The following is a 25,268-nucleotide window of genomic DNA, read 5'->3' as shown; positions in this document are numbered from 1 at the left end:
AGAACGGAAGTGATGTAAATACATGCGCGGTGACGACGAGGAGATCGCGGAGAAGTAATGGCAGGGCTGAGCGCAGGCCTAGTGTCCGGAAGTGGCTGCTGCGGCAACGTGTTCCAGGAGTTGGGCTTAATCGGGACGATAGGCGAAGATGACGACGTGCCGGTGGAGTCCGAGTCTGACTCCGGAGACGAGGAGGAGGAGGTATGAGCCGATAGGGGTTCAGGAGCGCGGCGGTGGACCGATTTCCCTGTCTCCTTTCCGCGTGATTCTTCAGGCCCCTGTCTGCAACTCCCAGCATCCCTGTCAGGCATGTTAAGTGTTCGTTGGAAGAGTTTCACCGGGGCCCCAAGATCGTCCTGAGTAGCTCGCCACTAGCTTTTCCTCATCTTCACACCTGTGGCCGTGGCATTCCGTGTCGCTTTGGAGAACTCAACACCCATTCACTGAACTGATATGTAATCCAGGCGCTGTGTAATAGAAATCCAGAGGTGAAGCCAGCCCTGGTTCCTGCTCAGGGAGCCACGGTTATGCATTCGTTCGTTAAGCCAGTATTTATTGAATACTTAATATGTGTTGCACTTAATTTTGAGCTTTCAGAACATAGCAATGAACAAGATAGGTAAGAACACCACTCTCACGAAGCTTAAATTGGGGTGGGGGGTTACAGACATTACGCAGTATGGCAGTTAAAAAAGGAACAGTGTCATGGAAAAGGTGCTACCCCTTCAAACATACAGCTCTGGTGTTCTCCCCTCTGTGGCCTTGGCTGCTTACTGACATCACCAATGGCCTCATCAAATTCAGCTTCTCTGAAGTTCAGTTCTGAACTCCCTCATCCCCCCAGCCTGCTCGGTTTCTACCCAGTAACCCTGGAATCATCTTTGACAGCTTCTTCCTCTACACCCCCACTGTTCTGCAAGCTAGCTCAAGAATCTCTATCTTCACCCTCTCTCTCCACCTAAAAACTCTCCCACTGTGGTTCAGGCCACTTCCATCTTGCTCCTGGATACCTAAATCCTAACATACATCCTCTCCAGCTCTGTCTCCTGCCCCCACTAATGTATTTTCCACTTAGCTACCAGAATGCAGTGGTCATTTCTTGAATGGAAAACCATCATAAAAAAGGACTGAAGCCAGTATGACAAATGATAATGCAAAACTGCAAGTATGGCATGCTATACAACTATGGGTAGCTAAACTATGTACCTAAGAAATGATATGCAGTCATTACTAATAATAAAGTTTAGGGTGAGAGGTCTTTTGAAATCATTTAACTCAAGTTAAGAAAAAAAGAGCAGTATAATAAGGGTGGGGAAGAAGAAAGGAGGTATTATGATTAGCATGTGTAATGTGGGGGGTGGGGGAAAGGGGAGGACTGTGTAACACAGAGAAGACAAGTAGTGATTCTACAACATCTTACTACGCTGGTGGACAGTGACTGTAACGGAGTTTGTCAGGGGGACTTGGTGAAGGGGAGAGCCTAGTAAACATAATGTTCTTCATGTAATTGTAGATTAATGATAACAAACAAGCAAAAAGGAGCAGTATAGCACTTTGTAAATCTCAGGGTATTTTCTCCTGTTTATCCTCCTGAAGCCATAGTTCAACCAGTCCTCCTCCCTTTCCAATTTCCAAATATACGGGTTTTTAAAGTTATCTTTTTGTTACTGTTCTAACTTAACTGAATTTTCATAAGAGAACAGAGTGTATAATACTGATTCTTTGAAACTTATTGAAGATTTGCTTAAAGGCCTATGACATCAGTTTTTGCAGCTATTCCATGTGTGCTCAGAAAGAATGCACACTCTATGTTCATTGGAATGAAGCTTATTAATTGTGCTATTCAGATTTTCTACAGACTTAGTCCTATTTTGTCTGCTTGATCTGTCAGTTACTGAGAGAGGTGTGTGAAAATCTCCCATGACAATTTTAGATTGTTCAGTTTCTTCTTGTCATCTTGACAATTTGTCTTGTATATTTCTCTTATGTGGTAACTTCATTTTCTAGTCCCATAGTCACCCTGCTTCTCCCTCTTCCCAGGGGCCTATTGTGCTGGGCAGAAAGCAGAAAGCCTTGCAGAAGAACCGCAGTGCTGATTTCAACCCTGACTTTGTTTTCACCGAGAGGGAGGGGATGTACGATGGCAGCTGGGCCATGGCTGACGTCATGAGCCAGCTCAAGAAGAAGGTGAGACCAACAGTCACAGGCTGTTTCAGGCTGTGCACTGTTAAGGTTAGGCAGTGGGTTTCACGACCTAACCCTGACCTCACTGCCTTTTGCCATGTGTTTACATTCAGCAGATAACTGGAACTCCTTTGGAAATAAATGATATAGTTTTGGATGGGGTGGGGAGGAATGGTCAGAAATAACTCATAGTCTTGGTTAAAATCAAAGTATAAAATGTTGCAAAATAGATTTATTGCAGCCTTTAGTTACGAATGCATTCATTGATCTACAGATGATATTTTAAAGTATTAGAAATATCTGATTTCCTTTATTAGGAAATGGTCCATGACAGCTTTTCCTGGAGAAGGGGGATGGTAAACTCAGACCAACTTCAGTGTATATATTAAAAGAAACCCTTCTTGATTCTATAGACATTAAAATGTGAAAAAAAAGGCTCAGAGGAATGATGGTTTAGAAATATCTAAGATGACATGTAAATTGCTTTAAAAAATTGCTATGTTAAAATGGTCCCTTTTCTAGGTGCTCCTTCTTTGTTTTAAATATTAAGAAGAAATTTTTGTTACATCAGTTTGTAAGAAAGTACAGTCTATCAGGTACCCTTGGTAGTGGTGTTTTTGATAGCTAGACTGCGCCCCACAGATACTGTCATTCTCTGTCACTTGCCAGGTGATTTCACATGGCATCACTGTTTAGGGTCTCTGGTTCCCGCACAGCATAGCCAAAGCTGCCACAAATGTCATTGTCATCTGCTTGTTTGCCATAATCCTGTGCTTTTTTTGAATCTGGTAAACAAGCTAGAAAATGCATCAAAATTATTTTCCAGGCCATGCACTTCAAAGAGAAATAGTACCTGTTTCAGAGCAGTTTCATACAGACTCTGCTAATCGTTGTTCTGATTCTGATTGAAATGAATCAGCATTGCCTTTTTAAGGTCATCTTAAGAGGATTTTGTGTGTGTGTGATTTGTTTTTTCCTTTTCAGTATTTTTTCAGACACTATCAGATAAATTTTCCTTTTTCAAATTAATTATGAAGTGTTTGTTCCCCTGCTCCATATTTTGATGAGCATTCATTCCAGGTTCATCTAATAAATACTACATTTGTTCCCAGCTCCTGGCATACAGACTCCTGTGTAATTAAAGACTTGGTTTTACAAAGCTGACAGTCTAGCAGGGTAGAAAAAATAAGCAACCAGTTGCACAGGTTTATTGTAGTTGTGGTGGACGTTACCACAGGGCAGGGTGATTGAGCATGCATAATGGGGGCCTGCTATTACTTATCTTCCTAAAGTTTTGGCAGTCTCCAGCATTACCTGAATTTGCTTATTTCGACATTGAATCAATAGGCTAAATTATGTCTGATTGGCAGGAGGAAGGGTTTTTCTAAGTAGCATTCAGATACAAATGTGACATCTTTTGGTGATTATATTCTGAGTAATAAACACATTCTAAAATGTGGATGTTCTTATTGGCTACAGGTAATTTAAAGTTTTTTCACAATTGACCACTTATTTAATACATATTTTTGCTATGAATAATCTACAGATCAGTTAATCTATCCAAGGACAGACAAGCCTTTTCTGTATGAACATTTGAGACCCTACCCTCAGGGGAACCTTGCTTTATTTCTTCCCCATACATATAAATGTTTCTCATGTCTTTATTTTTATTTGCAGAGGGCAGCCACTACATTAGACGAGAAGATAGAGAAAGTGCGCAAGAAAAGGAAAACAGAGGTGAGAAAGCAAAGTGGTTTCTCTTTGTAGTTAAGCCCTGAGCCTTACTCAGCATGGCGCCACCCTGTCCCTTTGAGCCTGGGCTGGAGTGGGGCTGGTGCAGGGAGGCTTCTCTGAGCCTGTTGTTCATTCACTGAGAAGCCACACAGCATTCGGCCCAGACTGGAGAGCATAATGTTGCTCTTCATAGGGGCTGGATTTCTTACAGTTTGTGGTTGCCTTGCTTCATTTACTTATTTTTCCCAGGATAAAGAAGCCAAGTTGGGGAAGTCAGAGAAGGACGAAGAAGCAAAGGAGGGCTTTGAATCTAAGGGGCAGGAAGACCCCAGAGGGAAAGACGAGGAAGGCCCAGAAGAGGAGGAGTCAGAGACCGACTATTCATCGGCTGATGAGAACATCCTCACCCAAGCAGGTAGACGGTAGGGTGATGCTGTCAGAAACGGGGACAGGAAATGGGGACGTGTTTGCCCTTACTTTGTAGTATTCCCTGGGCCCTTTTACACAGTTCAGTTCAGTCTTCATGCTGAACTCCCTTTTTCTAGTTCTTTCTTCTTGGGATTTTGTTAGGGCTCCTGTCCTCTGAAGGCCGAGTGTACTCTCCTCCTCATCTCCAGCCCCACACAGCTGCTGGCACCTCTCTGACTCAAACTAATTTGGGTGAGAGCTCCCCCATGTCCCACCTCAGATGGATCCAGCCACATAGCGGGTGTTCCATTAAATGTTTCTTGCAGAAATGAGAGCTAAGGCATTGTATTCGAGTGCAGTGGTTGAGAGCCTGGTCTCTGGAATTGCCGTTTGCTGCACGGTGTCCTCGTCTGTGCAGTGAGTCTAACGACAGGGGCTCCCTCAGGTTGTGGTGGATTCAGTGAGGTGCCCACATAAAACAGGGCAGCGTCTAACAGACCGGAAACGCTCAGTAACTCTGAGCCTGATTGTCGGCTATATTCTTCTCATAGATACGCTAAAAGTCAAGGAGCGGAAGAAGAAGAAGAAAGGACAGGTGAGCATGGGCACGGAAACCTGTGTAGAGCTTGTTTTTGCCGCATCAGAGGATTTCAGGCCATCTCATTTTCTTGGGCCCTTTTTGCTGAATTGTCATTTTGCTTTTGACTTTGTGGTATAGGAAGCAGGAGGATTTTTTGAAGATGCGTCTCAGTATGATGAAAAACTCTCATTCCAGGACATGAACCTTTCCCGCCCTCTTCTCAAGGTAGTGGCTTCTTCTGGCAACCATGGGATCATTGCTTTCCCCCCCTAGCTGGGCTCTCTGCTGTAAATTTGGCTCTTTCCTCCCTAAACTCTGTCATCCACACAGCTACCAGAGAACACTCTTAAACAAAAAGTTCCGTCTTGGCCCATAAGGCTCTGTCCCTTCTGGTCCCCTGTGATGAAGTCTCTTAGCATTAGTTCCCCTGTAGGCTCACTGGCCTCAAGCACACCGCAGCTGCTGTTCCCTCTGCTTGGGGTGCTCCTCGTGTCTTTCAGGGTTCTACTGGATATTCCCTTGCTCAGTGACACCTTCGCTGACAACCCTACTGGAAATTGCATTCATCTCTTGCCCCCCTGCCCACCCAGCCCCTTGACTGCTCTAGTTTTCTCCATGTGACATGTGTTTTTTTTTAGTCTTTTTCTACCAGATTGTAAGATTCCTGAGGGCAGGATTTTTATTTCTTTTGTTTACTGCTATATCCTCAGTGCCTAGAAAAGGTCTCACACACAATAGGCACTCTATACATGTTTGCGGAATGGATGACAGGAAGGGATTGAAACAGTTACCACTTGTTTGGAAAATTGTGTGTTTGTTTCCAGCTGAGACCCCCCACCTGCTCCTGTCTGACCCTGTCTTCTCTTCAGGCCATTACAGTCATGGGCTTCAAGCAGCCCACCCCGATCCAGAAGGCATGCATACCTGTGGGTCTGCTAGGGAAGGACATCTGTGCCTGTGCAGCCACTGGGACAGGTAAAAGGACAGGGACTTGCAGGTGGAGGGGAGAGGAGGAGGCCGAAGGAGGATGTTCAACTAGAACAAGGCTCTAGGTCGACTTACTAAAAGGCCACTTTACTAAATACACAAATATAAATTTTAAAGCAATAACACTATTCTGTTTAGTAATTTCCCTTTTAAAAAAAACTTAACATAGATTTTATTTAAATATTCTACTTTTTAAATATGGTTACACAGTATTCTGTTACATGATTATTTTTACTGTATAATTAGCCATACTAATATGTAGTGTTCTGATGAACATCCTTTTTGTAAAATCTTCACTCCCATGATGGGGGCCTACCACAGCATCAGTAGGAGGTCACAGTCACAGAGATACCCTGATAGGATTAAGTAGAAGTGACCTTTACCAGACCTCCTAAAACGTGTGCCCTGTGACTATCCTGTCAGGGTATCTCTGTGACCACGACCTCCTGTTGCTGCCAAGATAGGCCCCCCTGGAGGAGTAAAGATTTTCTAAAAAGGTGTTCATCAGGACGTTATATATTAGTACAGTTAATTATACAGTGAACATAATCATATGACAGTACTATACAACCATTTTCTAAAAGTATAGAGTATTTTAAATAAGAAAATGTCTTTTTTTTTATATCGTTAGTCTACAATTACAGGAGGAACATTATGTTTACTAGGTTTCCCCCTTCACCAAGTCCTCCCCACAACCCCCATTACAGTCACTGTCCATCAGCATAGTAAGATGTTGTAGAATCACTACTTGTCTTCTCTGTTACACAGCCCTCCCTGTGCCTCCCCCCACATTATGCATGCTAATCGTAATGCCCCCTTTCTCCCCTCTCCCTTATCCCTCCCTTCCCGCCCATCCTTCCCAGTCCCTTTTCCTTTGGTAACTGTTAGTCCATTCTTGGGTTCTGTGATTCTGCTGCTGTTTTGTTCCTTCAGGTTTTTCTTTGTTCTTATACTCTACATATGAGTGAAATCATTTGGCACTTGTCTTTCTCTGCCTGGCTTATTTCACTGAGCATAATACCCTCTAGCTCCATCCATGTTGTTGTAAATGGTAGGATTTGTTTTCTTCTTATGGCTGAATAATATTCCATTGTGTATATGTACCACATGTTCTTTATCCATTCATCTAATAATGGACACTTAGGTTGCTTCCATTTCCTGGCTATTGTAAATAGTGCTGCGATAAACATAGGGGTGCATCTGTCTAGAAAATGTCATTTTAAAAAGGTAAGTTACTAAGCAGTATAAAGTGTTATTGCATTAAATTTCCATTTTCATATTTCTGTCCATTAAAAAAAGATAGGATATAAAGATACCATTATGTTAATGTTTATCTCTGGTTGGCTGAATTATGGGTGATTTTTATTCTTTGTATATCACAGATTTTTTACATTGACCATGTGGCTTAAAAACAAAAAGGTTTATGAAAAGTAAGTTGCTTCATTTCCCCCGAGCAGACGTATAGATTGTGTGTGCAGGTGAAAACCTGAACTTTGAAGGGACTGAAGCTCTTCCCATGGCTTTCCTGCTGCCTGTTCTCCAGGTAAAACGGCTGCCTTTGCCCTGCCCGTCTTGGAACGTCTGATCTACAAACCCCGCCAGGCGCCAGTAACACGTGTGCTGGTGCTGGTTCCCACCCGAGAACTGGGCATTCAGGTGCACGGTGTCACCAAGCAGCTGGCCCAGTTCTGCAGCATCACCACCTGCCTGGCTGTGGGTGAGTGTGGCCCAGGGCTGGCTGCCCCTGCGAGACTCTGAGGTGGGGAAGGTGGATATCCCCACTGTCTGAGGATGACAGGTGCCAGAAATGCCTTTATATGATTGAGCCCATTTAAAAACCAGATGATGTGTGTTTAAAGTGGATAGTGGATGGGAGGGGAGACGGTTTGATTGAGACTTAACCAGCCTTGAAAAATGAAACATAAAAATGAGGGAAAAAATTTTTTCTTGGTAATGAACAAATTTAAGGTATCATTTCTGCCTCCCAAGAATAATGAATCAAATATTTGGGGCAGAATTTTTCTGATGATGGTATCTGCTATTGTTATCTAACTTCATGTTGGCCTCCTTATGCAATGGTAAGTCAAAGGTGTTACAGAAAGACATCGATTTTTGGAGGAGCTTCATCTCTTTGGAAGTGCCTTTGTGTCACTGTTTTTTTTTGATTTTCCTGCTTAGCACAACTGTAATGAAATAATGTTTCTCCCAGTGTCTTGTAAAATCCATGTGAGCAGGGCCTCTGTCTGTTTTGTTCTCTGCTGTTTCCTCCGCATCAGGCTTCAGACGTGGTGGTGGCACGGCTCAGTCAGTACTAGTGAAAGCCTGAATGGGCCCCCTGGTGGGGCTCTTCTCTCTGCAGGAGGCCTTGATGTGAAGTCTCAGGAAGCAGCTCTTCGGGCAGCGCCTGACATCCTCATCGCCACCCCAGGCCGGCTCATTGACCACCTCCACAACTGCCCTTCCTTCCACTTGAGCAGCATTGAAGTGCTTATCCTGGATGAGGCTGACAGGTATATCGGAGATGGTGGGGCCCCAGGCATTCTAGGTCTCAAGGGCCACACCCCCAGATGGGAACCTGCCCCCTGCGTTATTATATATGACTCTGCCATCACCATTGTTGTATGATACCAATTCAGCTGCTCACGTTGAGCTTCTGTTCATCCTTAGCCAGGATTATCTTGCTTGCTTTCTGTAATGTGGTGGTTAAGGGGAAAGGTATGTCAAATTCTGGCTCTGCCACCTCCTGAAATTTAGATATGTAATTTGGATTTTCGAGCAAACCATTTCCTATTTACAAGTGGGGGATAAGAATGGTACCCACCTTATGGTGTTGAGGATACAAGGAGCAACATGAAGAGAGTGCCAGTGCATAGTAAGGATTCAACAGCCTCTGATGGGGGCCCCCCCTCTCCTTTCCTTCTTCCTTCCTTTTTCCTTCCTTCCTCTTCTCTTCCTTTCTCTCACATATGTCCCATCGGCTTACCTCTTTCCTTCATGACTCAACAGAATGAACTTTTAATGCACTGGACTAAGAATAGAGGTGGGGGTGGGGGAAAGAGGTCACAGATCACCCCAAAGCCTGTTCAAGTTTACTGTCCAATTGAAGCGTCTCCACCCTAAGCAGCCCCTTAAGCAAGCTCTGATTCCATACACCCCTCCCCGTCTCGTCCCAGCTCAGTGCACGGCCCCTCCGTCCTTGCAGTTGTTCCGGCCTAAATCCTTAGTGTCATTCCTGTCTTCTTGTTTTCACAGCCACAGGGCACCTTGGTGAACCCTGCTGCATGCCCCCACCTTGGGGCTGCTGCACTTGCCGTTCCCTCCTTGGGGAACGACCACTTTAACTCCTCAGGTTCTGCTCCAGTTGTTACTTCTCTGAGGGCCTTTGCTGGCCACACTCGGTAACAGTTCCTGCCCTCCTCCTTCCGCCCCTCCCTCCCTGCCTTGCATCCTCCAAGGTGCTGTGCCTCTGATCTTTTTTTTTTGTAGATAATTATTTTTTATTGAAGGGTAGGTGACACACAGTATTACATTAGTTTCAGGTGTACAACACAGTGATTCAACATTTATATACCTGATAATTCTAGCTACCAGCTATCACCATACAAAGTTGTTACAATATTTTGACTATATTCCTTATGCTATACATTACATCCCGGTTACTTATTTATTTTACAATTGGAAGTCTGTACTTTTTTCTTTTCTTGAGAGGGCGTCTCTCATATTTATTGATCAAATGGTTGTTAACAACTATAAAATTCTGTATAGGGGAGTCAATGCTCAATGCACAATCATTAATCCACCCCAAGCCTAATTTTCGTCAGTCTCCAATCTTCTGAAGCATAACGAACAAGTTCTTACATGGTGAACAAGTTCTTACATAGTGAATAAGTTACATGGTGAACAGTGCCAGGGCAGTCATCACAGAAACTTTCGGTTTTGATCACGCATCATGAACTATAAACAATCAGGTCAAATATGAATATTCGTTTGATTGTTATACTTGATTTATATGTGGATACCACATTTCTCTCTTTATTATTATTATTTTAAATAAAATGCTGAAGTGGTAGGTAGATGCAAGATAAAGGTAGAAAACATAGTTTAGTGTTGTAAGAGAGCAAATGTAGATGATCAGGTGTGTGCCTGTAGACTATGTGTTAATCCAAGCTAGACAAGGGCAATAAAACATCCACAGATGCAGCAGATTTCTCTCAGAACAGGGGGGGTGAGGTTCTAAGCCTCACCTCTGTTGATCCCCAATTTCTCACCTGATGGCCCCCCTGCGACTGTGCCTGTCTTAGGTTGTTCCTCCCTTGAGGAATCTTACCCGTCTCTGGCTAACCAGTCATCTTCCGGGGCCATACAGGGAAATGTAAAGTTGGTAAGTGAGAGAGAAGCCTTATTGTTTGAAAAGGTTAGCTTTTTACTTCTTTGCATATTTATCCCCTGTGGCTTCTATGCCCAGCATTTGTCTTGAGATATCTTTACCACTTGGAGGAATTATGATACTCGGTAAATTCGATATGAGGCACGAATTCTATTTAAGGGTTTTAATTAGGAAGGAAGAAGAAAAGCTATAGAAGTAGCAGGCGGAAGAAAACATGGGAAGATTGATTATTTCTTTGACATACCTTCTTGTAGAGTAACTTCAGCATGTATAGGTTTTAAACTACTAATTAAATTGCGCACACACATTAACATAATAGAAGTACAGTTACATAACCAAAGCAGACCTATAATTAGCAGCCATCTCCAGTGAAACCAAAACCAGTTAGGCACCCTAGGCATTTGTGAAAACTTATCTATGATATGGTGGATATTGTCCAACTGAACTTGAACAGTCTGAGAGAAATCAGACAAATTAAAACAACCCATTCCTGGGGACTGTTCACATACCATATGTTCTTTTAACAGTAGATAGTCTGTAGTTGTAAGATTTTGGAGCGCTACAACTTGCACTTCTCCTAATTCTTGGTTGAGTTCCAACAGTATAGATCCAGTCAAATTTGTTGTTTTACTGTATGCACAGGCCAGCTTAGATATCTCCTTCTTCATTCCCATGGCAAGTCCAGGAACCGGTGGGATGAATGCAGCTACAGCTGTAGCAGCGCCTGGATCTTTGTTGAGGTTTTTGGATTATCATCTTCTGGTATGAGTCTTCCAGAGAGTGCTGATGTTGGAAGTTCTTCATATCGTATCTTAGTTCATTTTCTGGGTAGCCAAATTAGGCTTTGATCCTCTGTATAAACACAAACAGACCCTTTGCCCTATACTTTTATATGCCCTTTATACCATTGTGTAGAACTCATTGGAGGTCACCACACAGGAACTGCTTTTTTTTTTTCTTTTTTAAGAGAAAGGAATATTATCAGAAAAATGTACCTCCATAGCCGATCATCTGACACCGTTTAAGTGGTTGAAATTAAGGATATTTAAAGCATGCATTAATCGTTGATTTACAGTTAGTTTTATCCTATCAGGGAGTAATCCCCCTTTTCTTTCTTTCTTTCTTTCTTTCTTTCTTTCTTTCTTTCTTTCTTTATTTCTTTCTTTCTTTCTTTCTTTCTTTCTTTTTTGTTATCATTAATCTACACTTAGATGACGAATATTATGTTTACTAGGCTCTCCCCTGTACCAGGTCCCCCCTATAAACCCCTTTACAGTCACTGTCCATCAGCATAGCAAAATGTAGAATCACTGCTTGTCTTCTCTGTTGTACAGCCCTCCCCTTTCTCCCACCCCCCATGCATGCTAATCTTAATACCCCCCTTCTTCTTCCCTCCCCCTTATCCCTTCCTACCCACCCATCCTCCCCAGTCCCTTTCCCTTTGGTACCTGTTAGTCCATTCTTGGGTTCTGTGATTCTGCTGTTGTTTTGTTCCTTCAGTTTTTCCTTTGTTCTTATACTCAACAGATGAGTGAAATCATTTGGTATTTCTCTTTCTCTGCTTGGCTTATTTCACTGAGCATAATACCCTCCAGCTCCATCCATGTTGCTGCAAATGGTAGGATTTGCCCTCTTCTTATGGCTGAGTAGTATTCCATTGTGTATATGTACCACATCTTCTTTACCCATTCATCTGTCAATAGACATTTAGGTTGCTTCCAATTCTTGGCTATTGTAAATAGTGCTGCGATAAACATACGGGTGCATCTGTCTTTCTCAAACTTGGTTGCTGCATTCTTAGGGTAAATTCCTAGGAGTGGAATTCCTGGGTCAAATGGTAAGTCTGTTTTGAGCATTTTGATGAACCTCCATACTGCTTTCCACAATGGTTGAACTAATTTACATTCCCACCAGCAGTGTAGGAGGGTTCCCCTTTCTCCACAGCCTCGCAGACATTTGTTGTTGTTTGTCTTTTGGATGGCAGCCATCCTTACTGGTGTGAGGTGATACCTCATTGTAGTTTTAATTTGCATTTCTCTGATAATTAGCGATGTGGAGCATCTTTTCATGTGTCTGTTGGCCATCTATATTTCTTGTTTGGAGAACTGTCTATTCAGTTCCTCTGCCCATTTTTTAATTGGGTTATTTGTTTTTTGTTTGTTGAGGCATATGAGCTCTTTATACATTCTGGACGTCAAGCCTTTATCGGATCTGTCATTTTCAAATATATTCTCCCATACTGTAGGGTTCCTTTTTGTTCTATTTATGGTGTCTTTTGCTGTACAGAAGCTTTTCAGCTTAATATAGTCCCACTTGTTCATTTTTGCTGTTGTTTTCCTTGCCTGGGGAGATATATTCAAGAAGAGGTCACTCATGTTTATGTCTAAGAGGTTTTTGCCTATGTTTTTTTCCAAGAGTTTAATGGTTTCATGACTTAAATTCAGGTGTTTGATCCATTTTGAGTTTACTTTTGTATATGGGGTTAGACAATGGTCCAGTTTCATTCTCCTACATGTAGCTGTCCAGTTTTGCCAGCACCATCTGTTGAAGAGACTGTCATTTCGCCATTGTATGTCCATGGCTCCTTTATCAAATATTAATTGACCATATATGTCTGGGTTAATGTCTGGATTCTCTAGTCTGTTCCATTGGTCTGTGGCTCTGTTCTTGTGCCAGTACCAAGTTGTCTTGATTACTGTGGCTTTATAGTAGAGCTTGAAGTTGGGGAGTGAGATCCCCCCTACTTTATTCTTCTTTCTCAGGATTGCTTTGGCTATTTGGGGTTTTTGGTATTTCCATATGAATTTTTGAATTATTTGTTCCAGTTCATTGAAGAATGTTGCTGGTAGTTTCATGGGGATTGCATCAAATCTGTATATTGCTTTGGGCAGGATGGCCATTTTGACGATATTAATTCTTCCTCGCCATGAGCATGGGATGAGTTTCCATTTGTTAGTGTCCCCTTTAATTTCTCTTAAGAGTGACTTCTGGTTTTCAGAGTATAAGTCTTTCACTTCTTTGGTTAGGTTTATTCCTAGGTATTTTATTTTTTTTGATGCAATTGTGAATGGAGTTGTTTTCCTGATTTCTCTTTCTGTTGGTTCATTGTTAGTGTATAGGAAAGCCACAGATTTCTGTGTGTTAATTTTGTATCCTGCAACTTTGCTGTATTCCGATATCAGTTCTAGTAGTTTTGGGGTGGAGTCCTTAGGATTTTTTATGTACAGTATCATGTCATCTGCAAATAGTGACAGTTTTAACTTCTTCTTTACCAATCTGGATTCCTTGTATTTTTTTGTTTTGTCTGATTGCCGTAGCTAGGACCTCCAGTACTATGTTAAATAACAGTGGGGAGAGTGGGCATCCCTGTCTAGTTCCCCATCTCATCAGAGGAAATGCTTTCAGCTTCTCGCTGTTCAGTAGAATGTTGGCTGTGGATTTATCATAAATGGCCTTTATTATGTTGAGGTACTTGCCCTCTATTCCCATTTTGCTGAGAGTTTTTATCATGAATGGATGTTGAACTTTGTCAAATGCTTTTTCAGCATCTGTGGAGATGATCATGTGGTTTTTGTCTTTCTTTTTGTTGATGTGGTGGATGATGTTAATAGACTTTCGAATGTTGTACCATCCTTGCATCCCTGGGATGAATCCCACTTGGTCATAGTGTACGATCCTTTTGATGTATTTTTGAATTCGGTTTGCTAATATTCTGTTGAGTATTTTTGCATCTACGTTCATCAGGGATATTGGTCTGTAGTTTTTTTTTTTGGTGGGGTCTTTGCCTGGTTTTGGTATTAGGGTGATGTTGGCTTCATAGAATGAGTTTGGGTGTATCCCCTCCTCTTCTATTTTTTGGAAAACTTTAAGGCGAATGGGTATTATGTCTTCCCTGTATGTCTGATAAAATTCCGAGGTGAATCAATCTGGCCCAGGGGTTTTGTTCTTTGGTAGTTTTTTGATTACCGCTTCAATTTCGTTGCTGGTAATTGGTCTGTTTAGATTTTCTGGGTCAGTGTTGGAAAGTTGTATTTTTCTAGGAAGTTGTCCATTTCTCCTAGGTTTCCCAGCTTGTTAGCATATAGGTTTTCGTAGTACTCTCTAATAATTCTTTGTATTTCTGTGGGGTCCGTCGTGATTTTTCCTCTCTTGTTTCTGATTCTGTTGATTTGTGTTGACTCTCTTTTCCTCTTAATAAGTCTGGCTAGAGGCTTATCTATTTTGTTTATTTTCTTGAAGAACCAGCTCTTGGTTTCATTGATTTTTGCTATTGTTTTATTCTTCTCAATTTTATTTATTTCTTCTCTGATCTTTATTATGTCCCTCCTTCTGCTGACCTTAGGCCTCATTTGTTCTTCTTTTTCCAATTTCGATAATTGTGACATTAGACCATTCATTTGGGATTGTTCTTCCTTCTTTAAATATGCCTGGATTGCTGTATACTTTCCTCTTAAGACTGCTTTTGCTGTGTCCCACAGTAGTTGGGGCTTGTTGTTGTCATTTGTTTCCATATATTGCTGGATCTCCATTTTGATTTGGTCAGTGATCCATTGATTATTTAGGAGCGTGTTGTTAAGCCTCCATGTGTTTGTGAGCCTTTTTGCTTTCTTTGTACAGTTTATTTCTAGTTTTATGCCTTTGTTGTCTGAAAAGTTGGTTGGTAGGATTTCAATCTTTTGGAATTTACTGAGGCTCCTTTTGTTGCCTAGTATGTGGTCTATTCTGGAGAATGTTCCATGTGCACTTGAGAAGAATGTGTATCCTGTTGCTTTTGGATGTAGAGTTCTGTAGATGTCTATTAGGTCCATCTGTTCTACTGTGTTGTTCAGTGCCTCTGTTTCCTTACTTATTTTTTGTCTGGTGGATCTGTCCTTTGGAGTGAGTGGTGTGTTGAAGTCTCCTAGAATGAATGCATTGCATTCTATTTCCTACTTTAGTTCTGTTAGTATTTGTTTCAGATAATGTTGGTGCTCCTGTATTGGGTGCATATATATTTATAATGGTTATATCCTCTTGTTGGACTGAGCCCTTTATCATTATGTAATGTCCTTGCCTCTCACCTTTTAAACTGGTGGGTGGTTGTGTCCCTCCTAGGGGACAGCCCTGGAACATCAAGTTCATGAAGGGCTGGCTTTGTGGTGCTTGCTCCTAGATGCCCAGTGCCCAGAGGTGTGTCCTTTATCTAGGAGATGCTCCATTCAGTATTTACTGAATATCTGATCGACTCTCCCAGAGCAAATGAACTGTTCCTGAGACCTGAAGGGTAAAGGAGGTCTCTCTAAGCCATGGAAACGTAATCTGATTTAAGTTTTAAAGGGGAGGGGAATTAAATTCTTCAAAAATGCCAATGTCTCAGAAGACCAGGAAAGGCTGTGGAAGTTTCTAATTAAGGAGACATGATAATTGAATGTGGCACCTGATACTCAACTTGAGCCTGAACTAGATGGAAAAATACTGTAAAGGATTGGGCTAGTTGAAATAACTAGAGTCGAAATACTCTCACAGATTAATGTATCTACAAAGAGAAAGGGGTTCCTTTACAGTGGAGAGAACTGGCAGACACCACCTCCATCTGAGTGATCAAGCTCACTTAGCGGCACTGGAACAAACTGTCAGTGTGCGTCTCTGGTGGGTGAGAGCGAAGCACATGCCCATACCCTGACACTCTGCTAGCAGTGATCTACCGACTCCAGCCCCTGGGAAATAATTTGACAGATACAGATTGTGAGAAAGCATGAGGGGACTCTACTAGATGAAGAGAGATTAAAGAGACATGACAACCAAATTCAATGGCAGAACTTTGGTTCCAGGACCGAAAAAATAAAAAGACAGCTCTAAAATGACGTTTTTGGTACAGTTAAGGGAAATTTGAATGTGGCCTATATTTTAGATATTATTCAAACTCTCAAATTTCTTGGCTGTGATGACAACACTGTGGTTATGTAGAATGTTATTGTTCTTAGGGAATGTGGGCTGAAATATTTAGGGATGTCATGATGTTTGCATCTTACTTGCACATAGTTCAGCAACAAAAAGATGAGCAAATGTGGCCAAATAATAATTTTTGGTGACTCTTGGTGGAAAGACAAAATAACAATATTAATACTAATCAGTAAATAAATGAGCCTGAAACATAAGAGTTACAACATCAAAACATCGGCCTGTGTGGCATTTTCTGTTCCTCACTGACGGATGTGAGCTCAGTCTACGTTTTCTGATTCCTTCCCCCCCTGCTTGCCAGGATGCTGGATGAGTACTTTGAGGAGCAGATGAAGGAGATTATCCGAATGTGTTCCCACCACCGCCAGACCATGCTCTTCTCAGCCACAATGACGGATGAGGTGGGCTGCAGGAATTCTCCTTGGGGAGGGCAGGAGGGATAGAGCAGAGGACCCAGGCTGGGCTGGAGAGGGTGGCCTGGGACGAGCATAGGCTTGCCTCCCTCCCTGCCTCCTGGCAGGCCAGTGAGCACCTTGTCTTTGTGCCTGGCAGGTAAAAGATCTGGCTTCTGTCTCTTTGAAGAATCCCATCCGGATATTTGTGAACAGCAACACAGACGTGGCCCCCTTCCTGCGGCAGGAGTTCATCCGGATTCGGCCGAATCGGGAAGGGGACCGGGAAGCCATTGTGGCAGGTGAAAGCCCAGGGTGGGGCAGGCAGGGGTTGCTCACCTCCTGTGGCCAGGTGGATGCTACCCTGCAGCCTTGAGTTTGGCCCTGTGCCCCCGCCAGCCGTCTCCCCTGATGTGGTGCATGGTACTGCTGTTCGTTTGATCCATCACTTCGCCACAGTCCTTCCTCCATTTTATCGCCTCACGTCCCTCCCACACCAGGCCTCTTCCAGTCCTGCTGAAAACTCCAGCCCGTTTCCCCCAGCTGCGCCTCTGCCCTCTGTCCAGGCACTACTGTCTGTTGCCTGAGTTCCTGAAGCAGCACTAGCCCCTTACGGGCTGGCCTGCTTCTGCTTCTGTCCCTTGGAGATCTGTTCTCCGCACTGCACATCAGTTATAATGGAGTATTTGCTTCTATTATTTCTCTGTTTAAAACCCTCTGGTGTCTTCCATTGTTCTTGGACTAAAATCCACACTCCCTAGTGAGTCCCATGGGACCCTCTAGGACCTGGCCCCCGTCCACTGGAGTCCAGGTTTGGTGCCCTTGCTCATGGCCCTGCAGCCACACTCAACTGCTTCCACTTTTCTCAATCCACCAAGCTTGTCCTGCCTCCGCCTTTTTATTTGTTCTTTCGTCTGCCTGGAATCTTCCTCTCATAACTTCTTGATGAGCCTGCCTTGTTCACCTCTTGAGAGAATCCAGCCCCAAAGCTGCCTTCTCATCCTCGCTTCACTCTCACAGTGTTTATCACTGTTGGGAATCAGGAATCGGCTTCTGTCTCCACCTTGGAATATGAGCTCCACAAGCAGGGACTTTGCCTGTCTACCCCGTGCGAGGCATGGTGGCCACCTTGCAGGCAAGGAGGGAGTACGTGTCAGAGGCAGCTGCCAGCTTGTTCTTCTCTCCTTGCCAGCTCTGTTGACAAGAACCTTCACTGACCACGTGATGCTGTTCACCCAGACCAAGAAGCAGGCCCACCGCATGCACATTCTCCTGGGGCTCATGGGGCTGCAGGTGGGTGAGCTCCATGGCAACTTGTCACAGACGCAGCGGCTGGAAGCCCTCCGGTAAAGTATGGGGGGGGCTGAGGCCCCCACCTAGCCTCCAGAGAGGGCTCTCCTCATTCGAAAGGGAAAATACCACCCAGAGGTTATGTTAGAGCAACAGCAGGGGATGCAGAGAGCACAACTCCCCACTTTACACACTTTAGTCTGACCACTAGATACACTGAGAACTCTAATCTCACAGAAGATGACACTCACACCCCAGGACTTGAGTGGGGCTGCTGAATGGAGCCACAGCAGGAAATTCTGACATTGGAAGACCCAACACATTTTCTGTTCTCTACAGCTTTTCCAGAGCAGTAGACATAACCTGGGTTGGTAGAATGAGATGTGGAATCAAAGCCAGCCGTCATTTCTTGAGTATTTACTTTTCTAGGCCCTGTGCTTTTCCATGTGATTTCTTGCTTAATTCTCCAGAATGAGTCAACCTGTTAGACCAGGAGGAACCCTTTAGAACTCTCCACCTATCCCTATTTAATATAAGCAGCTGAGGTGTTTTTTGTTTTTTCTAAGATATCATTGATATACAATCTTATGAAGGTTTCACATGAGCAACATTGTGGTTTCAACATTCACCCATATTATCAAGTTACTCACCCACCACACCCCACTGCAGTAGATGTCCATCAGCGTAGTAAGATTAGTAAGATGCTATAGAGTCACTACTTCCCTGTGACCCCCCCCCACATTATGTGTGTTAATCATACTGCCCTTTAATCCCCTTCTCCCACCTTCCCCACCCCCTTCCCTTTGGTAGCCACTAGTGCTGAGTTGTTTTTTTAAAGAAAGGCTGTTTTGAATGCTGGGGTATTTGCATATGCTGTAACTGTAGTCTAGCTTTGTGGTTCTCAAACTTTCATATTTATGCAAATTGCTGCTTAAGGTGGTATATACACAAAACTGCATTTGCTCTAAGTTATGGGATAATTAAGGGGATGTGTAAGTAGACTGTCCCACTATGATAGTCTGTGTGCTGCGCCTTGACTGCAAATGCTGGGTCAGTCTCCTGTGGAGCATTACTGGGGTTGGTATGCACATGAACATCTGTTTGTGGCTATTTCCAGGCGCTTTAAGGATGAACAAATTGACATCCTTGTGGCCACAGATGTGGCAGCCCGTGGACTTGACATTGAGGGCGTCAAAACGGTGAGCAGCCCCCAACTTCCTTGAATTTTTGGTGGGAATCTTTTTGCCTCCTTATGTCCGCCTCTGCCACAACTCCCAGTTCTGACTGATGCTTAACTTTTTGGTGGCCTTTCAGGTAATCAACTTCACGATGCCCAACACTATTAAGCATTACGTCCACCGGGTAGGGCGAACAGCGCGTGCTGGCAGGGCTGGGCGCTCAGTGTCTCTGGTGGGAGAAGAGGAGAGGAAGATGCTAAAGGAGATTGTAAAGGCCGCCAAGGCCCCCGTGAAGGCCCGGATACTTCCCCAAGGTGAGCAGGCACCCCTGCAGCTACTCAGGGTGATTGGGTGGGTGGGGCAGGTCTAGATGAGATCCAGTGCCAAGGGCAGAAGGTAATGGATGAGAACAGGTCAGAAGCCAGATTTGAATGCCAGCTCTGCCACTTCCTTGCTGAGGGCTCCTGGGCAGGTCTGTCTTACCTTGTCTCTCTGGACTTTCATCTCTGTATGAAAGGGAGTAATGATGGACTTACACCCCAAGTGCCCCACTCATAGGTATTTTCCACCCTTTTGAAAGAAGACGTTTTGGGGCAAAATCCCTACTAATCACCCCGATTCCACTAAGTAGGGGCAGAACAGGGGAGAGATCAGTACTCATTCCCTTTGGATATGTTTCATTCTTTTTGTTCTTCTCATCCATAGGGGTCATATTAAAGCACATCCTTTTTAAAAATTAGTTTTAAGGTTACAAAAATATATATTCAGGTTTAGAAATAACTAAATTAAATAAGAGCAGAAATGTAGGCAAAAGAGCTCACCACTGTTAGCATTTAGGTGCATATCCTTGCAGACTTTTTTCCATTCACACGTCTTTTTTCTTCAATTTTTTTTCATTTTCATTTAATTCATTCAGTCATCAATTACTGAGTATACTACTGTGTGCCTGGGGCTATTTATCCTAATCTACATATTGGATACAACAGGAAACAAAACAGCTGATTCTCTGGTGGGAAAAAGACAATAAATTCATAGTAGATGTGATTGAGAGACAGGAGGAGAGGTGGCTACTTTAGCGAAGCTGTTCAGGAAAGGCCTCTGAATAGATGTCATTTGAGCTGAGTTGATTAGAATGGGGCAGCCATGAGTGGTCTGGGGACAGAGTGTGCCAAGCAGAGAAAACCAGGGCAAAGCCTCTGGGGCAGGAACAAACTTGGTGTGTGAGTTAAAGAGAAGAGGGCCCAGGGAAGGGTAAGCAAGGTGGAGACAGAAGGTCAGAGAGGTAGACAGGGGCCACACTTAATCAGGAAGCCTTTGTGGAGGTGGGTGAGCAGAAAAGTCACACAGAAAAAAACTCTAAATTTTCTGTGTCAGTAAATACACATCTGCAATTATTCTCATTAACTATACAGTATTTATCATTATTTAAAAATCTTTTTTGTTCTCTTCCTTCAAGATGTCATCCTCAAATTCCGGGACAAGATTGAGACCATGGAGAAAGATGTGTATGCAGTCCTGCAACTAGAGGCTGAGGAAAAAGAGATGCAACAGTCGGAAGCCCAGGTGAGGCCGTGAGGAGGGCCCTGGTCACTGTGTTGCTCAGTAAGCAGACTGCACCAGCCCCTGCTGGTTCTGCTCGTCCAGAATGCTGTGTCTGCTAAACAAACCATGACAGAGTCCCAAGCTTGGAAGCAGTGGCTTCCTGCGTCTGTCATGTTCTCTATTATCAGATGTAGATTTCACGGCAGACACCCTTGTGCTGTCCCCCCACAGATCAACACAGCAAAGCGGCTCCTGGAAAAGGGGAAGGAGGCACCTAATGAACCTGAGAGGAGCTGGTTCCAGACCAAAGAAGAGAGGAAGAAGGAGAAAAGTATGTCCTGGGAGTTTATCAAAAAGCTAAACAGAGAATTACTGTAGGACCCAGCAATTCCACTCCTAGGTCTATGCCCAAAAGAATTGAAAATGGACTCAAACAGATATTTGCCAGCAGTCCTTGAAGCATTATTCACAATAGCCAAAGAATTAGAAACAACTGTGTCCATCAATAGATGAACAAATACACAACACAAAATGGGGTGTGAGTAAATGATGGAATACTATTCAGCCATGATGAAGTTTTGACACAGGCTGCAAAGATGAACTTTAAAAACATGCTAAGTGAAATAATCCAGACACAAAGGATAAATACTTATGATTCTGTTTATGTGAGGTACTTAGATAGGCAAATGCTTTTATTATTATAATATCATTGATGTACAATCTTATGAAGGTTTCACATGAACAACATTGTGGTTTCAACATTCACCCATATTATCAAGTGAGAGGCAAATTCTTACAGAGAAAGTAGAATTGGGATTACCAGAGTTGGGGGGAGGAACCCCCCCATTACTAAATGGTTGTAAGAGCTTCTGTTTGGGATGATGAAAATTTTAGAAACAGATAATGGTGATGGTTGTGCAATGTTGTGAATATAATTAATGCTACTGAATTATACACTTAAGAATGGGTAAAATGGCAAATTTTTTGTTAAATTAATTTTGCCACAGTTTAAAAAAGTTAATTTAGGAAGATAGTTAACATAAATTCCTTTCCTCTTGCCGTCATCCCCCAGCTCTCCACCTTTTTTTTTTTTTAACACAAATGAATTCACTTATTTCTACACCTTGCTTTTTTCAATTAATTTTATGGCTTGGGTATTGTTTTATATAGGTGCACACGTAGCCACCTTTTTTTTCCCTAATTGGCCACATGGTCTTCCATCATATGGATAGATTGTAATTTATTTAATTTGTCCCCATTAAAGTACATTGAGGTCATTTCAAATGTTTTGCTGTTGTAAACAAGTTGATGCACCTGTTTAGATACAGGTGCCCTTTAACAATTAAGAAAGTAGATTTGATTTATAGGATAAATTCCTGAAAGTAGAACTGTAGGTTAGAGGGTGTATGTATTTATTATTTTGTTAGGGATTGCAAGATTACCCTCTGACTAGACTGTACTAGCAGTTTAAGAAAAACTGCTTATGTTTGATGGGACAAAAAATTAAGAATCTATGAATGTTAAATTCCTGTGTTAAAAACAGAAATAACTACTGTGGGAAGGTGTGGGGGGTTGTGGAAGTGAACTAAATCTTCAGCTTTCATAACAGGAGATAGATAATGAATCTCTTAAATGGACTGAGAAATAGTAGAACAAGTATGTTACTTAGTAAAAACGATAACCACTAGAAGAGGAGGTGATTGCTCTTTTCTCATTTTAAGCCCTTAAGTACCAGTTTAAAACATGTGCACTTATTTTAAGTTTGAAAAAAGTTACAGAACAGTACCTGAAATCTAATGCTCCCTTCTCATCCCAGTTGCCAAGGCTCTGCAGGAGTTTGACTTGGCCTTAAGAGGAAAGAAGAAAAGGAAGAAGTTTATGAAGGATGCCAAGAAAAAGGGGGAGATGACAGTGAGTGGCTGTCCCTTTGGACTTGGGTCAGGGCTGCCTGGTCTGGCCCATACTCACGCATCATCCTCTCCAGGCAGAGGAGAGGTCCCAGTTTGAAATCCTCAAGGCACAGATGTTTGCTGAGCGGCTGGCCAAGAGGAATCGCAGAGCCAAGCGGGCCCGAGCAATGCCCGAGGAGGAGCCAGTGAGAGGCCCTGGTAGGCACGTGGGGAGCCTGTAGGAGCTGGCTCCTGGTAGGAAGGTTCTGTCTGAAACCTGCTTGGGGCAGGGAGAAAACTGGAAGGACAATGATAAGAGCCCACATTTTCTGAGTAATGAGTTAGTACCAGTGTGTACAGCTATCCTTTTGGCTCCAAATGGTGAAATGACCCTGTAGTTGGTGGAGAAAGCTAGGATTTGAACCCAGGCCTTTCCATCTCTGGAGCCTAAGCCCTTACCAGCTGCTACTTGGAGGAGTGGGGCAGGGTAGAAGGAAGTGAAGATGATCTTTGGCCCTTTTCACATGTGAGTGGTCTGTTTCACTTTTGGATTCTGCAGTCATCCTTTAGTGTGGTTCTTTACACCTGGTACTACTACTGATTCCTCAACCCTTTTCTGCTGGAATATGAGGTCTCCCCTCCATGTCAATTAAATCATCGGGCCAGAGCACCCACTGAACTTGGAACTATTAACCTGAGCCTGAGGATTGAGGAGCTTGATGGTTACAAAGGTATGTTTAACCCATTCTTTCTGTGCACAGCCAAGAAGCAAAAGCAGGTGAAGAAATCTGTGTTTGATGAAGAACTCACCAACACAAGCAAGAAGGCCCTCAAACAGTATCGAGCTGGGTAGGGTTTTAAGTCATCACAGAACTTTTGGTATTTTGATGAAAGCTATGAATATTTTCTCCCTTCTTCCCCACTGCAGCTTTATAATACATAATGTCAAGGGCTCCTGTCTGCCTCCCTCCCCTCCCCAGTCCATGATCCCAGGATGAGAACTAGAGAAGTGCTGAGGCCCCCTGCATGGTGCACATCTTTGGTTCAGAAATAGAGCTTTCCCTCAGGAGAGTGATTGAACTCCAAACAAAAGATCCTGTTTGCTCTTGGAAGTGTGTCCCCTCAAGGCTGGCCAGAGTTGGGAAGGAGCTAGACTGTTTCCCAAGTAGTTTTATACATACATGAGAAGGGCCCCTTGCGGTCTTGTTCTGAAGTTGGGCCCTGACTTCCACAAACCCATATCATCTGGTGGAAATACAGGCTTAAAGCCTCAGGCCCCGAAGCAATGCTTCTGTGATGGCAGCTGCTGCGTGTGGGAACTGGGTTGCAGGTGAGCTATCACCCATTTGTCAGCTTGCCCTTTGGGCATCTCGTCTTCTCTTACAGCCCCTCCTTTGAAGAAAGGAAACAGTTGGGCTTGCCCCACCAGAGACGAGGAGGAAACTTTAAATCTAAATCCAGGTAATGTTTCTATTTTGAAGGGCCAGAGATTGACTGCTTGGGATTGGAGAGGAAACCTTTCATTGGAAACAAGCTCCTCTTTCCTGTCTCTGGTCTTGGAGGTTGGTCTTTACGCTGCTGGTTTTCTTAATAGGTACAAGAGGAGGAAGTAACAGTGGTGATGCAAGTTCGTGGGGCGACCCTTAGGTCCTTTCCTTGTATGAAGTCATCTCGGCCTGATCTGTCTTTTCTTCATTCATAAAAAAATTCTTTAAAACTTAAGTCTGTGTCATTTGTCCATTAAAGAAAAACAGTTGGGGTGGGAGTAGGGGTAGTGAGTAGAGTTGCTTCCTAAGCACCTCCATCGGTCGGCCAAGTGTCCCTCTTGCTGATTGGCTCTCCCATGAAGAATGTACCAAATGGAAGTATTTTGTGGAAGGGGAAAGAAACCAGTCTCACTGTATTATTTTATTCCTGTCTCTTCCCATCAAGAGCACAGTCTACCCTCAAGTCTGCCCACTTGGCACGGCCGCATATTCTTGGAATGCACCTTTATGCTTGTAGAGGAACTGGATGTGGAGTGAGGAGATTGTTACATGTTCTCGTCTGTTGGTATTATAGAATATTTGTAGAGTACCAACTGTTTACTAAAAATTGTGTTCTGAGCATGGTCTTGTTCAGTTCACTCTACTCCTGTGAGGCAGGGACTGTTAGCCCCATTTGGCAAATAAACAAAGGCTTGGCAAGGTGGAGTAACTTCCCAGTTAGTTGGAAATTCAGGTTTTGAAACCAAGAGATACCTGAACCCATACAGATCCCTGACTGTTCTGTGGAAATGCTACCTGAGAAGTGGGAGCTCAAACGTAACAGAAGGGATCTCAAAGTTAGCGCCTTGTTACAAAAAGAACAGCTTTTACTGTGTAGAATGATGAATCACAGGTCCTTTTGACATGCGATAAAAGCTAGGGGCCACTCCCTAAGAAAACTGTTTGTGGTTTAAGTCATATATTATTGCAAGGAGTACAGATGCTCCACCCCAGCTCAAAAATTCTAATAGTTACCCAGTAGCATGTAACCTTGACATTAAAGGGTGTGTTCAAAGCTATTCATTTAGGTTGTACCTAACCATGACCAACAGAGGGATCCATTTCAGTAAATAATGGCACACCTGCATGAAGTACCCACTGTATGTGCTTCCAGAAGGACCCACAAGCTAGTTGTTAGGCTAAAAGCCAAGTGCATAACTTGTACTTTTTTCTTTTTTAAGGGCTGTGTGTTGCATGTGCCTAGATTATCTCTGGGAAGACTCAAGTACCT

At 43.2% G+C, this 25,268-nt stretch overlaps 1 protein-coding gene across 2 annotated transcripts; it reads left to right on the top strand.

The window, feature by feature from the left end:
* The first annotated feature begins 14 nt into the window (after nt 1-14).
* On the top strand, nt 15-24,233 carry DDX27 (DEAD-box helicase 27). Of its 2 annotated transcripts, XM_017650299.3 has the most exons (21): nt 16-201; nt 2,041-2,187; nt 3,862-3,921; nt 4,168-4,333; nt 4,878-4,921; nt 5,045-5,131; nt 5,776-5,881; nt 7,437-7,610; nt 8,253-8,403; nt 16,522-16,621; nt 16,773-16,914; nt 17,805-17,958; nt 19,020-19,101; nt 19,217-19,394; nt 20,537-20,643; nt 20,854-20,953; nt 22,439-22,533; nt 22,607-22,730; nt 23,273-23,360; nt 23,898-23,972; nt 24,106-24,233. In XM_017650299.3, exons 1-21 carry the CDS (start codon nt 58-60, stop codon nt 24,122-24,124), a joined length of 2,343 nt encoding a protein of 780 aa, XP_017505788.2. In that variant the 5' UTR covers nt 16-57; the 3' UTR covers nt 24,125-24,233. The 2 variants fall into 2 exon arrangements, 1 of the variants encoding a protein (XP_017505788.2); XR_012131284.1 differs by lacking the exon at nt 22,607-22,730 and having other exon boundaries at nt 15-201.
* Nucleotides 24,234-25,268: the final 1,035 nt, after the last annotated feature.

The sequence above is a fragment of the Manis javanica genome, chromosome 5 (assembly GCF_040802235.1).
Source record: "Manis javanica isolate MJ-LG chromosome 5, MJ_LKY, whole genome shotgun sequence".
NCBI lineage: Eukaryota > Metazoa > Chordata > Mammalia > Pholidota > Manidae > Manis > Manis javanica.
This window is presented reverse-complemented; position numbering and strand designations above follow the sequence as displayed.

Excerpts from the sequence above, each read along its gene's own strand:
- DDX27 (XM_017650299.3), top strand. The coding sequence starts at position 58 with ATGGCAGGGCTGAGCGCAGGCCTAGTGTCCGGAAGTGGCTGCTGCGGC. Across the intron at positions 5,132-5,775 it reads TTTCCCGCCCTCTTCTCAAG|GCCATTACAGTCATGGGCTT; the intron begins GTAGTGGCTTCT and ends TCTTCTCTTCAG. Across the intron at positions 5,882-7,436 it reads CTGTGCAGCCACTGGGACAG|GTAAAACGGCTGCCTTTGCC; the intron begins GTAAAAGGACAG and ends CCTGTTCTCCAG.